We start from the raw sequence: 15,212 nt of genomic DNA, 5'->3' as shown, positions 1-15,212 counted from the left end.
CACCCGTGTGAAAGCATCCCCATATATGCAGCAATCAGTTTTTTCTCATTTTCTCCCCAGTTCCCACCCACACATCACAGCAAAACACACTCAGATACTAATAAACTGAGCCAAAGGACAGAGCTGCAAAATTACCATTTGTTCTGGTCTGGACCAAGGAAACAATACAAAATAAAATGGTGGAAATGATACACAACACAAGCATCTGTTGATTTCATTTATTTCTATATTATTTCCATCACCTTCTGATGGCCAAGGGTAGTGTCAAATACCTGGATATCCTCTAATGCAGAGACCTCCCACAAAATCTTTATTTTTCTCTAATTCACTTTGCGCTGCACCGTATGTACATCCATTACCCTTGTTGTTCTGTCCACCGTCTCACTGAGTAGAAGTGAAATGGTGTCCATGTGGAACCATCCACGGCAATCTTTGTTATCAATGTCTGGTACGAGCCTGCGGTTCACTCCAGTTTCCCCTCACACCCACCTGAGCTATAAGCTATATCAAGCCTAGAACATTACTCCCCCGCAGTGGTTTTTCACAGTCTCTCCAATGGCTGGCCTGTACTGGCTAGTAGCACCACTAGTTAGTAAGACTGGAGAATAAGGACAGCCAACAGTACGCCTAATGCCTCTGTATTTATCTTCTGTGAGTCCTCGGAGACTACGACTTACGCCCCTTTAGCGGAGCTCTCCTGAGCCACACTGCTGGACTCTGGAGTTGATGCCATCAAGGAACGCCGGGTCATTATGACTCACTGCATTTAGGGAAGTCCTCCTGATATCTCCTCCCCCCCTGCCCCCGTTCCCATTCCCAACGCTCAGTGTCCAAACCCTACTGCTTGCCCAAGTAAAACAAGGAGGGACTCATTAGGCACTCTATCACTGTCAGATCTCGGCTTGCACACGTCCCCACACTAGACTACTGTATATCCAAGTACTAGACACCTCCCTGGCGATCATCTGGTCTTCTATGTGGTGTTAATAGATGGAAATCTGACACGGTCCGATGCAAAAACTTGGCCTCGTCTCGTATCCAGGTTTGCTGACGACTGAAGCCCGGACTCTCCCAGTGGGATCACAGAGGATGCTGCTGCTGAAATAAAAAGAAAGTGCATATGCTTTTTAAGTGCGTTAAACCAGGTGAAGACATTTTAGGCATGTCCAGAGTGCTGTACCTCACTGTAGCGGATTTCAAAAATGACTAAAGTGTTGTGCATGACGCTCTAATAAAATTTAAATGAATTAAAACCAGATTCTAAGGCTGTTACAAAATACTTGGAGATGTGTGCTCATGCATCTTATATACTATTTATATATAGTTTTTCTTATAATGAGCCTGAGGTGTTTTAACTGTATGTATGTTATGCATTGTAAACATTTTTAATATAACTCAACATGCTGAATGACCACAGGCTCTCCCCCCCCCCCAGCTACTTTCTACAATTATGAAAGGAAATAAGAAAATAAAAGTGTATAATAAAAGATATTCGTCTCTCTTCTGTTACTTACTGTCGTCACACTGCACATTCTTCTTTTTGAGGCTGTTCAGGAGTTGCTCGTGCTTTAATTTCTGCTCATAGAGCTGATTAATCAGAAAGCCACGCTCCTGCACAGATGGAAAACATGTCAAAGTATCTATTTCTATACGGTTTTAATAATTAAGAGGTGATTATGACTAAGAGGTCATTTATGGTGATGCTGCAGCTTGTGTTCTTATGTAAAGTCTGATCACATTACTCCAGTTTACACCGGCTGCCTGTTAAGTTTCCTATCGACTGCAATGTTTTACTGATGATATACAATATAAACAGTCTAAACCTTTATATATATATATATATATATATATATATATATATATATATATATATATATATATATATATACACACACATACACATACAATGTTTAAAACACCCCTACATTCCTCAGATGAACACAGAAGCTAGTGTAGTAAGCACGCCCCCTTATGGAGAACTCTATTAGCTATTTAGAGTGAGTCGGTGACTGAGTGACAGACAGACAAGCTGGATCCCTGGGGTGCTTCATACTTTAAAAACTTGAATCAGGCAAAAAACATTGACAAGAAATCATCCTTACCTTCAGCAACTTGGAGTATCTATCTTTCTCAAGCTTCATATCTCTAGCATGCATTGTCTTCTCTTGCGCTAAGATCTTGTGGAAGTCCATCAAGTACCTGGTTTCCTCTTCCGTGACCTCAGCATCCACTCCGATTGTCCCCTAGCACAGTCATCACATTCAGTTAGGTATAAGCATACGAGGCTGTGTACTCTCTGTGTGTATATATATGTGTGTGTGTATGTATTATTCTGACATCTTGTGTATGTATATGGCGTGTATGGAGCTCTATGAAGTTCTGCTTCAGCTTCATCGGCTCCTGGATGAATCGTGCGCAGCTGCGGATGTCATCCTTCATCTTTTGCACCACCATATTGATGTTTCTGACCTGTGGAAACAACGACATTAGAAACAATGGTACCTATGATAAAACTGTAATGCTTATTAACCGTATCACCAACAATATGAGTAATAACTACATGCCGAATCCTGACAATGGAATAGCAGAGGACACATTAGCGAAGAAATGATTCATTATAAACAAAACATATTGTGGTGAAACAAACCCTCTGTCTCTCTGTGAACAATTCTGTGTTGTTTGATTTCAGCTTCTCCTTCAGGTCATAGATGATATCCTCATTCTTCCTGTTGTTTAGCGCCAGCTCGGCAGCAGCCTAAAATAACAACATCCTCTGATCAGCTCGTCATTAATAATAATAATAATAATAATAATAATAATAATAACAATGCAGTAGTACCCGTCATTTGCTGTATAAAATCTGACATAGTGTTATACTGTTAAATTCCTTACCTCTTCTAACATTTCTTTCTTCTCCTGTATTTCTTTCTCAAGTCGGTTGATTTTGCTCCTTTCTTTGTAGCTCTTTTTCTCTTCACCCTTTTTATGCAAGAAGATCTTCTGGACCAGTTCTTCCTGCTTGTCTTCCAAGCTCATGTCCTCGTTTTGAACCGTGTGCTGGAGTTCTTCAATGAAGCATATCTGCAGGAACAGAACAGACTCCCTTCTTATTTATTGTATTAGGTCAATCTGTCTTCATTTATTAATGGCTGTACAGATATCTTATTCTAAATTTATACCACACACAAATATGTATACTGCAACATAAACAGAGAATTACGCCACAAAACATGCTGTAAAGTGTGAATAACGGAATGCTTGCCAAAAAGCACTTGTAGTGTTAGCAGTGTGGGTGTGTAGTGTGAGCGTGACCTGCTCATCAATGGTCTTGTTTTTCTCCTCCTTCTTCTTATTCAAAGCCTCGATGCGTTCTGTCGCATCATCGAGTTGGTCCTTCAGTTTCTGCACGTTCTCCTTCAGCTGACGGATCGTGTCTTCCTGATCTTCTATCAAGCGCTTCATTTTCAAGTACCGTGATATCTTAAAACAAACACATGCAAGTATTACTTACACTGTGTGTGTGTGTGTGTGAAATCACATCATGATTGACAGTGCTGGTGTTGACAAGGATTTTAAAACGTATCGGGTGTTTACTTTGTACACATTTCTATGTCTAGCAAGTGGTAAAAATGTACATTTTGTGGTCTGTTGTTTGATTCCCACATGCACCTGCTTTAAAAAGCTGCAATGATTTTTAAGAAAACCTAAAACACTCACATTTTTCTCCATGAGTTTCAGTTCAAGCTCAGCCTTCAGCCTGCCGTCCTTCTCCGACTGGAGATCGTGTTCATAGTTGCGGCAGAGTTCCATGACCTCAGATTCAGCCACTTCCTTAATCCTTACCTGCTTCTTCTCAGAGTTCTTCACTTCCTGCTCCAACTCGGCCCGTAGCTGTAAAGTGGAGATGGACAAGGAGATGCACATTACAGTGTAAACTCCAAACGTACTAATCCCAAGGCTAGACTGAAAACGAATCCCAATTCCCCACATAGTGGACTTTATAAAACAGAGTTGGTCCACATATGCAACAAGTATATCAGTGTCTAATAGTAGGATTTTGAGGATACAATAAAGTCACCTCTCCGGGAACTATCACCTTATTGTGGTGGAGAGGTTTGTGTGTCCCTATGAACCTGACGGCTGTGTTGTCTGGAGCCTTGTGCTCCTGGTAGGGTCTCCCAAGGCAAAGTGGTCTCAGGGGAGAGGCCAGACTAAGAATGGTTCATAGAAACCCTAATGAAGATAGCAAATAGAGGAGGAGTTACCCTGCCCGGAGGAAGCCCAGGGCCCCTGTCTGGAGCCGGGCCCAGAGGGAGGGCCCGACTGCGAGCTCCTGGTGGCTGGGTTTGCCACAGAGCCCAGCTGGGCAAAGCCCGAAAAAGCAACATGGCACCCCCCTCTCCATCCTATGGGCCCACCACTCGTGGGGTGAACCGTGAGGGTCGGGTGTGCTGCTATACGGGTGGCAGTGACGGTCAGGAGCCTCGATGGACCAGACTCGGGCGGCAGAGGCTGACTCTGGGGACGTGGAACGTCACTTCTCTGTGGGGGAAGGAACTTGTGCGGGAGGTGGAGCGCTACCAGTTAGATCTGGTGGGGCTTACCTCTACGCACAGTCTCGGTTCTGGAACCGTACTCCTGGATAGGGGATGGACTCTATTCTACTCTGGAGTTGACCAGGGTGTGAGGGGCCGGGCAGGTATGGGGATACTCACAAGTCCCCAGTTGAGTGCCATTACGTTGGAGTTTACCCCAGTGGACGAGAGGGTCGCCTCCTTACGCCTACGGGTTGTGGGGGGGGGGGGCTCTGACTGTTGTCTGTGCATATGCACTGAACACCAATTCAGAGTACTTGGCCTTCTTGGAGACCCTGAACGGAGTCCTGTATGGGGCACCAGTAGTGGACTCCATAGTTCTGCTGGGAGACTTCAACGTGCACATGGGCAATGATGGAGAGGCGTGATTGGGAGGAACGGCCTCACTGATCTAAACCCGAGCGGGTTTGTTGTTGGACTTCTGTGCTAGTCATGGACTGTCTATAGCGAATACCATGTTCGAACATAAGGAGGCTCATAAGTGTACGTGGTACCAGAGCACCCTAGGCCGAAGGTCGATGATCGATTTTGTAATCGTATCATCTGATATGAGGCCGGATGTTCTGGACACTCAGGTGAAGAGAGGGGCAGAGCTGTCAACTGATCACCATCTGGTGGTGAGTTGGGTCAAGGGGTGGAGGAAGACTCTGGACAGACCTGGAAAGCCCAAACGGGTAGTGCGGGTGAACTGGAAATGTCTGGAGGAGGCCTCTGTCCGTGAGATCTTCAACTCACACCTCCGGCTGAGTTTTTCTGGCACCCCTGTGGAGGTTGGGGGCATTGAGCCTGAGTGAGCAATGTTCAAAGCCTCCATTGCTGAAGCTGCGGCGGAGAGCTGTGGTCTCAAGGTCTTAGGTGCCTCAAGGGGCGGTAACCCTCAAACATCGTGGTGGACACCGGTGGTCAAGGAAGCCGTCCGACTGAAGAAGGAGGCCTTCCTGGATGTGTTATCCCGGAGGACTCCGGAGGCAGTTGCAAGGTACCAACAGGCCCGAAGGGCTGCAGCCTCTGCTGGGAAAGAGGCAAAGCAGCGGGTGTGGGATAAGTACGGAGAGGATATGGAGAAGGACTTTCGGTCGGCACCAAGGTGTTTCTGGAAAACCATCCGTCACCTCAGGAAGGGGAAACGGGGAACCATCCAAGCTGTGTACAGTAAGAATGGAATGCTGTTGACCTCAACTGAGGAGGTAATTGCACGGTGGAAGGAACACTTTGAGGAACTCCTGAATCCGACTAACACGCCCTCTATGGCAGAGGTGGAGGCTGATGGGGGATTATCGTCAATTTCCCTGGTGGAGGTCAATGAGGTAGTCAAACAACTGCACAGTTGCAAAGCCCCAGGGATTGATGAGATCCATCCAGAAATGCTGAAAGCTCTGGGTGTGGAGGGGATGTCTCGGATGACACGCCTCTTTAACACTGCGTGGAAGTCGGGGACAGTGCCCAAGGAGTGGCAGACCAGACAGGGTGGTGGTTCCCCTGTTCAAAAAGGGGGACCAGACAGTGTGTGCCAATTATAGGGGTATCACACTTCTCAGCCTCCCTGGTTAAATCTACTGGATTAAAGAGGAACAATGCGGATTCCGTCCTGGTCGTGGAACAATGGACCAGCTCTTTACTCTCGCAAGGATCTTGGATGGGGCCTGGGAGTATGCCCATCCGGTCTACATGTGTTTTCTGGATCTGGAGAAGGTGTATGACCGGGTCCCCAGGGGTTTACTGTAGGAGGTGCTGAGGAGTATGGGGTGAGGGGTTCCCTTCTTAGTTCTATCCAATCGCTGCGCGCCCAAAGCAAGAGCTGTGTCTGGATTCTCGGCAAAAAGTCGGACTCGTTCCAGGTGGGGGTTGGTCTCCGCCAGGGCTGCGCTTTGTCACCAATCCTGTTTGTGATATTCATGGACAGGATATCGAGGTGTAGTCATGGTGGGCAAGGGTTGCGGTTTGGTGGCCTGATGATCTCATCGCTGCTTTTTGCAGATGATGTGGTCTTGATGGCATCATCGGTCCGTGACCTTCAGCACTCACTGGATCGGTTCGCAGCTGAGTGTAAAGCAGCTGGGATGAGGATTAGCAGCTCTAAATCTGAGGCCATGGTTCTCAGCAGGAAACTGATGGAGTGCCTACTCCGGGTAGGGAATGAGTACTTAACCCAAGTGAAGGAGTTCAAGTACCTCGGGGTCTTGTTCACGAGTGAGGGGACATTGGAGCGGGAGATTGGCCGGAAAATCTGAGCAGTGGGAGCAGTATTGCAATCGCTTTACTGCACCGTTGTGACGAAAAGAGAGCTGAGCCGGAAGGCAAAGCTCTCGATCTAATGGTCAATTTTTGTTGCTACCCTCACCTATGGTCATGAAGGCTGGGTAGTGACCGAAAGAACTAGATCGCGGGTACAAGCGGCCGAAATGGGTTTTCTCAGGTGGGTGGCTGGCTTCTCCCTTAGAGATAGGGTGAGAAGCTCGGCTATCCGAGAGGAACTCAGAGTAGAGCCGCTGCTCCTTTGCGTTGAAAGGAGCCAGTTGAGGTGGTTCGGGCACCTGGTAAGGATGCCCCCTGGGCACCTCCCTAGGCAGGTGTTCCAGGCACGTCCAGCTGGGAGGAGACCTCGGAGAAGACCCAGGACTAGGTGGAGAGATTATATCTCCACACTGGCCTGGGAACGCCTCGGGATCCCCCAGTCAGAGCTGGTTAATGTGGCTCGGGAAGGGGAAGTTTGGGGTCCCCTGCTGGAGCTGCTGCCCCCACGACCCGATAACGGATAAGCGGTTGAGGATGGATGGATGGACAATAAAGTCAACTATTCCTTAAATATTAATGGTAACTGTACCTCAGCTTCATGTAGGCACCCTATCTAGTGCCCTATGTGTTAAATTTGGCACTAAAATTTTCATCTACAAAAACAGGCTAAACTAGCTAGATACAGATAACAATAATGATCTTCCGTGGTCTGGAGCAGATCCAGATCAGGAAGGAACAAATGAAGAAAACAGGAGCATCCATGCAAACAGTGAGCACTTCAGCGGTATGGCTTCCTTACCTCCTGCAGCTTGGCTTCATAAGCCTGTTTCATGTCCTCCATAGCACAGAGGTGGCTGTCTTTAGCATTGCGCAGCTGCATCTCATGGTTCTTCTCCATCATCTGCATTTTCTGCTGCAGCTCATAGTACATCTCGTCCTTGTCAAGCAGGCCCTCAATGCAGCTATGCTCTGGGAACAAAATTTAGGGATGTCACGAGAACTGATACTTCGGTACCAAGTCTTTACCAGCATTGTTAAAACGTGACGGCATTTGTCTTTCTGCAGTAACGTTGGTACCGATTCTAATGAATGTAGAGAGGGTGCAATTCTTCCGGAACTGATGGGGGCAGCAAATACGCACAAGTGTTTTAGTCGGTCCACAAGTGGTGAAGAAAAAGAAGAACGCCTACAACCACACGGGAAAAACTACAGAAGATTAGCTTAGCTTAACAAGTTTAGCGGTTGCCGGTGTGCAACCGATGCTATCGTTCATTTCAAACAAAGCGAGGAAACACCTGGAATTTGGTGAAGCACCTGAAACACAGGTCCTATATTATGTTTGTTTGAGGCAGCTGGCAATGTAGCCGTGAAACCAGCTAACTTTATGCTCCATGTAATGTTTGCGATAGCCAGTTATTTGTTAATGACGCTAATGCATTGCAATGTTATAAACTACCTCCTAATGGGTCACCATGCATCGCCATTCAGCCCGTGCCCTAATGTCACTAATAATTATTCAAATGTTCATGCTTTTAATAACTCTTTTCGGCCTGCCACCATATCAGTGAATTTAAACTAATGCTTGCATTCAGAGTATATGGGGTGTGTGTGTGTGTGTGTGTGTGTGTGTGTGTGTGTGTGTGTGTGTGTGTACACGCACACGTGCGTGCATTCATTTAGGAGTGCACCTTAGCACTTGTTATTGGTCACTGTCAGACAGTGTTTGATAACTAAAATATCCCTCTCTCTCTCTCCCTCTCTCTCTCTCTCTTCTTGCCTGTATCAGCCAGAGGAGAATGTCCCCCAGGAGTTTTTAATTTTATTTATTTTTTTTTTTATTCTCTTTTTTTTTTTTTAAACCACACCATGGTATCGACTTTGCTATTGAGTATCATGTACTTTTGGTGGTATCGGTACCAACTACTAGATTTTTGGTATCATGACATCCCTAACAAAATTAGCAATGCATTTTAAATGGTGTACTATTGTAGTGAAGGAAGGAGCAGTCTAGAAATAAATGGCTATATTTTTATAATAAAGTGTTCTAATGCAGCGGAGCTTTCAAGTGCAATTTCAGGTGAACCTTAAAACCCAAACTCTATGTTAAAGTATAAACAAGCCAATCTGTATTGAGACTATGCTGACATATAGTGAGTGTATTTACTTTGATCCTCCAGCTCCTTGGCGTGTTCTTCCTTCAACTTGGTCAGCGCCTTCTGGTGAGAATCTTTCTGGTCCTCCCTCTCAGTGTTCAGCACCTACAGTGACATATACAACATTTTTAATTGAATTATTCATCAACATCACTTTGTACTCATTTGTCACCTGTTACTCAAGAATACAATACAATCAGAGACAAATTGATTTAAGAAGACTTCATATAAAAATGATATGGCTATATGTTGTGATGTCTAATGTGTGAAATCAGCCTAATAACTGATCATTATCGACTGTCCTAGTCTCACTAATGAAGCCCTAAAGATTAAATCAGCCTGAGATTTCAAGTCCTGACCTGAATTTGGTCTTTCAAAGCCTCTATCTGCTGGAGATAACCCTGAAAAATGCTGTTCATCTTCGTGGTCCAGTCCATATCCTTCAAATTCAGCTTGTATTGCATCTCCAACTTCAGCCACTCGGTGTGGGACGTGAGCTCACATATAGTCTGGTCCTGGATGAACACAAAAAAAATCAGAGGCTGGACATCAATGCATAGTTTCAGGATAACAATTTGACAGTTTTTATTCTGCAGCTGTATGGCTATAAAATATGAAAAGATGGCCTGGGTCAGTGGCACATGCAGGGCTTCAACAGGTATGGCTAACACAGTAGTGTAGTACTGTACTGTATTTTTCAAACAAAATCACAGGTATCTGTTAATACGCTCGTTCGAATACGGGATGGTTTCTATAGTAACGAATGAGAACAAAACTCACTGCGGCAATGTGAAAGGTTCTAAATTATATAGCTTATCGTCATATTAACCTTTTCCTCGAGTTCCTCCTTTGTACAGAGGACCTCATCAGCATGCTCCATTCCTTTGATCCACTTCAGCGTTTTTCCCTCTGGGTCAGTGATTGTCCAGATGAGGAGGGAGCCGTCCTCTGAGGCCGTCAGAAGATACTGATCACCAGGCGTGACGACCATCTGCGCACACGATGAAAGAAAAAAGTTCATTAAAGCAACAAGAACAGATATAACCATCATTAGCTCACTCGGTCAGGAGGAAGCACACACAGCCAAGGAAATAACAGACTCACTCATTGTGCTCTCTGTCATTTCCTTAACCGTTATTTTCTGATATCAGGATACTTCTTTGGTCATTAACTCTTACATTGCACATCATTATCTACAGTATATATATATAACTATTTCTTTTTTCTGCATTTCATCACTCCCATAGAGCACACACGTACTTTGGTGATGGGACCAGAATGGGCCTGATGTTCTGTCCAGGTTTTTTCCTTTCCAAAAGGGTATTCGATGTCCCTGACAGTACCAACGGCGGTTCCAATGAAGATTGTTTGGCCTGAACGAGTCATGGAGATGGCTGTGTAGTCCACACCATCTGAGGCCATTTGCCTTAGGATCTAAATGCAAACAAAAACACACACAAATTATGTAAAACTTGTCATGTGAGTGTGTGGATAAAGCCCTTGTTCATCATGTGTTATGAGCTGGAGCTGCTGTGGTTGTAACTTTAATCCACCTTTCACAGAGTCAAAACAATCGTATGATTTTTTTTTTTTAGACTTACGCTTCCATCATGGATCTCCTTAAGACTGCATCTGTCTACAGCGAGGACGCTCCCGGTGTTAGGTGTGAAGATCACATCTGCATAGCCACAATCAGTCTCTTTGCTTGATGTGCAGCTACCGGTCAGAACGTCCCACGTGCACACGATGCCATCCATCCCACATGACACCAGATGAAGGTCATCTTCGCTCCACTTCACCGACTGCACCTGGGGTCAGAACAGGTTATCAAAGTCATGGATATTTATTAATGTTCTTAATTATATTCCAAATGTTGTTGTTTTTTATTTAATAAAAAAAATGCATTAATGGTATTCATTATTGTATCTTTGTTTTTGTTCAGATGTATATTTGCAATTATAAATGTTAGTGTTGAAAAATGTTGTGTAATATGTGTTCAAAGTGCTATTCAGACTGAACATATACAAATAATAATTACTGAAAAATAAATATATAGAATGAATGATGTGGCAAAACAAATCTTTGGCTTTATCGCCGAACTATGTGAATACATCCTGAAATTCACAAAATTGCTAGTAAAATGTGAAAAAAAAAAACTATTTGTACTGACCTTCTTAAGGTGGGCGTTCAGGTCCAGTTTTTTGCCTGTTCTGATGTTGTAAACGTGTATCACTTTTTTGTTGACGGCCGCGAACATGTTGCCATCGTGGTTGAAAACACACTGTGGACACACACACATTCGTTATTTCACTCACAAATTCTATACACAGTTTCCGGATAAACAACACAAATTAATTTATTTATATAAACATATTATTTTAATAAGACTAAGAAATTGCTTAATAAGAAAAAGCCAGAGAGAAATTTATGAAACAAAACAGCATCTGAGCTTACAGGACAATAACAATTTATCTGCATTTGATCACTTTAAAACAAAAAAAAACAAAAAAAAATCTCTTTCTAAACGTCTCAGATTTCCAATAATGTACATTTGATGTGTCCTTATAGTGCAAGTTTTCTTGAGCTGTAAATGGATGTTTCAGGATTTTAGAGTTTTGATAGCTGGAGTGTCAAAACTTTCATGTCCCACCTCTCAAACCGGCTCTTCACCCATACAAAAAACTTTATAACACTAAAGTCACGTCAGTGACGACCTACCTCAGTGCAGTTCTTTGTGGGGAACTTCTGGACAGTGCAGATTTTGTCATAATGCAGGTGCATGAGGCGGATTTCACTGGAGAAGCCCACCAGGATGGAGAGGCCATTCGGGTGCATCGACACGCAGAGCGGCTCTTCATCAAACTCCTTAAACTGCTCCAGAGAGCTGCAGAGAAAGAAAAAAAACATGACATCCATACAGTCAGAAAACTGTCACAGTAAATTAGCCCTATGGAGATTTTGGTAGACATGTCTAATGATGATCATTGTGCTGATTGATTAAGTATCAGTATTGACGAGTACCAAAATGTTTTAATATTGCTCTTCGAGTAATAAAAAAGATAGTAGATTAATTTGACACAAACGTTTTTTTTTTTTCTCTAGTTAAGCCTCAGGATGTACAAAGTATTCTCTTAGCACTAAGTAGTGTCCAGTGAAGTGAGATTTTCCAGCCAGATGATAGAGATAGGTAAGGTGGACCAATATTTACTTTATGTAGAAATAATGCAGTCATCTTATTTTCTTTGAGTTTGAGAAAGGCGCTATGTTAAAAAAAAACAAAAAAAACATTAACAGCTCTTACTTGTTCTTGTAGTCCCAAATGTGCACGGTGAAGTCCTTCGAACAGGTGGCGACGAGGGGTTTTGATGTGCAGATGGACATCCCGGTGATGCTCTCCGAGTGAAGAGAGTGAGACAGGAATTCAAACTGGGACTTCTTACTCTGAAACAAAGGATCAGTGGAGAAGCAGAAGTCAGTACATTTTCAATTCATTGGCTTTCTATATATTACTGTATACTCATCACACTGCGTGTTGCTCCGTTACCTCGCTAATCTCGGTCGAGGTGAGGCTGATGCGGTAGAGTTTGCCTCGGTCTGTGCTGATGACCAGCGTCTTCTCTGCTGGACTAAAGCACATCGTGGCAATCGCCTGAAGCGGCTGACTGCTGTATGGGTCCAGAGGAATCTGCAGATCAGAGGAAAACAGTTTAGTGCTTATACACATTGATGCTCAGCCTCACAAGGAGTTACCTCGCTTGTAAGTTACCTCGCATAAAAGCTTCTGCCGAACATTAAATATGAATTACTCACGCTTATTTCCGCAGTCTTCCTGTAGTTATCGTTCTCATTAGATATCTCGTAGAGACAAACTAATCCCAGTCCAGCTGAACAGGCAAAGCCTTTAGAATACTGCGTGATGGCGGTAACAGACACCGGTTGGTCCGGAGATGAAGATGAGTCCTTCTCTGTTTCTCTGTCGAGAGAGAGAGAATGTGGAACATGGTGATTTACCTTACTGTACACTGTAGGATCAAACAAGCATTATTACAATGATAAAACAGATCATAACAACAAGCATGAGGGTGTTGGAGAGGTTATCTGGATCTCTCACTATTGTTACCTCTCATATGGTCTCCCCAGCTGGTGCAGTTGTCCGGATTTCAACTTTAGCAGTTTCCCGGCCTCAGTTCCTGCGACGATGCAGTCCCCAGACAGCCACGTGTGGCAAAGGACATCCTCGTTCTCCTTGTTATAGGAGTTGGCCTGTCTCAGGGATGCCTTCTTCAATTCGAAGATCTTGAAGGTTCTTGTTCCGCTCACACAGATCTGCTTCTCATCCTGAGGGTTAAAGCTTACCTGGGATTGAGAAAAGAGAACACTCAGTATGTTCTCAGTGAAATGGTTACTGTGTCTAAGGCCACTGTCAGTGTGCACACGAACATTCATGACTGAATAAATAAAAATGATTAACTGGAATTTATATTTTCCAGATAGTGGTATACACGTTTTGGATGGAGAAACGTCTTCAGTGTTACAAATTTCACTCGCCTTCACTTACAACTACAAGACATTCAGAATTTCTACCTGACTAATAAGGCCATTCCTCGTGGTCTTCACAGAATCGATAAGCTCCTTTTCCTGCCACTGCCAGAAGTAGAGGGTCCATGTGGGTCCTCCAGCCTGGCCCAGCAGGTATTTAGAGTCAGCAGAAAACGCCATGCAGACAAACTCCTGCACGCTGTAATCGCTGCCCTTCAGAACCTGTTTCTTGCAGCATTTCCCGTCCTCTAGGTCAAAGATGGTGATGGTGCCCCATTTATCGCTCTCTGACACGGCCAGGTAGCGCCGGTCGGGGCTTAAAGCCAGGGCCTTCATGCTTCCCTTCACACCTGTGGGGTAACATCTGATTAGGACTGAATGTCAAAATAACAAAACATATCAGTGGAGATTAAAAATCTAAGCATATCATAATAATTACAGTACAACATTATAAGTACAACGTTTAGGTCATTTTAAAAAAGGGTCTACAGGAAGTAATGCTCTCAGTAGGCTTACCGTGAATGAACTTGGTCCGTCTCTGAAGGACGTGGTAGCGGACACAGTGGTTTCCACTTGGGAAAATCATCGTTTCCTCATCTTGAAAGAGTAAGTTGTTCCTTACCCCTTTGCACACACCAAAGATGTGGCAAGGCTGGACTTGTGGTGAAGATCCACCAGAAGCCATTGCAGCGTTCGTGCAAGCTTTCTGGAACGAGAAAAAGAAAACATTACTTAGTTGAACATTAGTTGAAAAAGATACTGCACTGGTACCACATCGCATTGTGAAGGTAAAACGCACCGTATGGCAAAGGGGAAACTTTAAGAAAGCTAAAACTTTTATAGTTAAAGAGTTGGCAGGGTTTGTTTTGACTCAGCAGTGTCTTAGTAAGCGTGCACGCGCACACAAGAAGGTGTCAGGTCATTAAGACGGGTATGAAATAATAATAATAATAATAATAATAATAATAATAATAGTTTTAAACGAATTTAAGCTACTTAATAGGACACTGTTATAGATATGGTATAGAAAGATCTGTTCAGCGGCTTTACTATATATATATATATATATATATATATATATATATATATATATATATATATATATATATATTAGCATAAACACGAAAAGTACATTAAATATCAATCATTATTTGTGATTGAAGAAAATGTTCAATTGGTTTGAATGTGGAGGAGTTTACCTGCATAACACTAGAAGTCATTTCTTCTCATTACTCGTTAATTGTTTGCTCTCTCGGTATCAGAATCTAGAACATGTTACGTCATGAATGCGTTACCTAGCATCGTCTATGTCGTCATCAGCCGGCGTCCATTTCTTACTGCGAGTTTCCTTTCCGCTCTTCTTAAGATTCAGCCGGATGTCGTTTGTTGACTTTTAACAGTAGACATGGTCACAAAGCGGCTTCACAGCTCTAGCTCAAATTCCTGATGGCTAATCATGCTAATAATATTTTGAGTGTACGTGTATTTGATATGTTATGCGGAAATAAACTTTATTGAAATAATAACGTGAGACAGTCTGCAGAAAGTCTAAATTATGCACAGCTCCTTTTTTTTATATACCATTCTCCACAGCATACTCGTCTTAGGCGGGGTTTTGCCTTTCCTCATTAAAAACAAACCAATCTTCTTCGCCACAATTAATTATTCATGTCTATATGTTATCTTAAAT

The 15,212-nt window shown here is 43.6% G+C and overlaps 1 protein-coding gene across 2 annotated transcripts; it reads right to left on the bottom strand.

Moving 5' to 3' along the window:
• Positions 1–203: 203 nt before the first annotated feature.
• On the bottom strand, positions 204–14,809 carry LOC128619711 (cilia- and flagella-associated protein 57-like). 2 transcript variants are annotated; one of them, XM_053644063.1, is made up of 23 exons: positions 14,722–14,809; positions 14,039–14,228; positions 13,568–13,872; positions 13,104–13,339; positions 12,794–12,956; positions 12,528–12,668; positions 12,285–12,424; positions 11,702–11,867; positions 11,154–11,264; positions 10,585–10,791; positions 10,244–10,417; positions 9,813–9,974; positions 9,343–9,498; positions 8,995–9,088; positions 7,630–7,799; positions 3,718–3,891; positions 3,313–3,480; positions 2,893–3,081; positions 2,648–2,755; positions 2,338–2,469; positions 2,103–2,243; positions 1,515–1,611; positions 204–1,098 (listed from the first exon to the last, which is right to left on the bottom strand). In XM_053644063.1, the coding sequence occupies exons 1-23, from the start codon at positions 14,740–14,742 to the stop codon at positions 974–976; spliced, it is 3,570 nt and encodes a 1,189-aa protein (XP_053500038.1). In that variant the 5' UTR covers positions 14,743–14,809; the 3' UTR covers positions 204–973. The 2 variants fall into 2 exon arrangements, with proteins under 2 accessions (XP_053500038.1, XP_053500048.1); XM_053644073.1 differs by having other exon boundaries at positions 204–1,095.
• Positions 14,810–15,212: the final 403 nt, after the last annotated feature.

The sequence above is a fragment of the Ictalurus furcatus genome, chromosome 2 (assembly GCF_023375685.1).
Source record: "Ictalurus furcatus strain D&B chromosome 2, Billie_1.0, whole genome shotgun sequence".
Taxonomy (NCBI): domain Eukaryota; kingdom Metazoa; phylum Chordata; class Actinopteri; order Siluriformes; family Ictaluridae; genus Ictalurus; species Ictalurus furcatus.
This window is presented reverse-complemented; position numbering and strand designations above follow the sequence as displayed.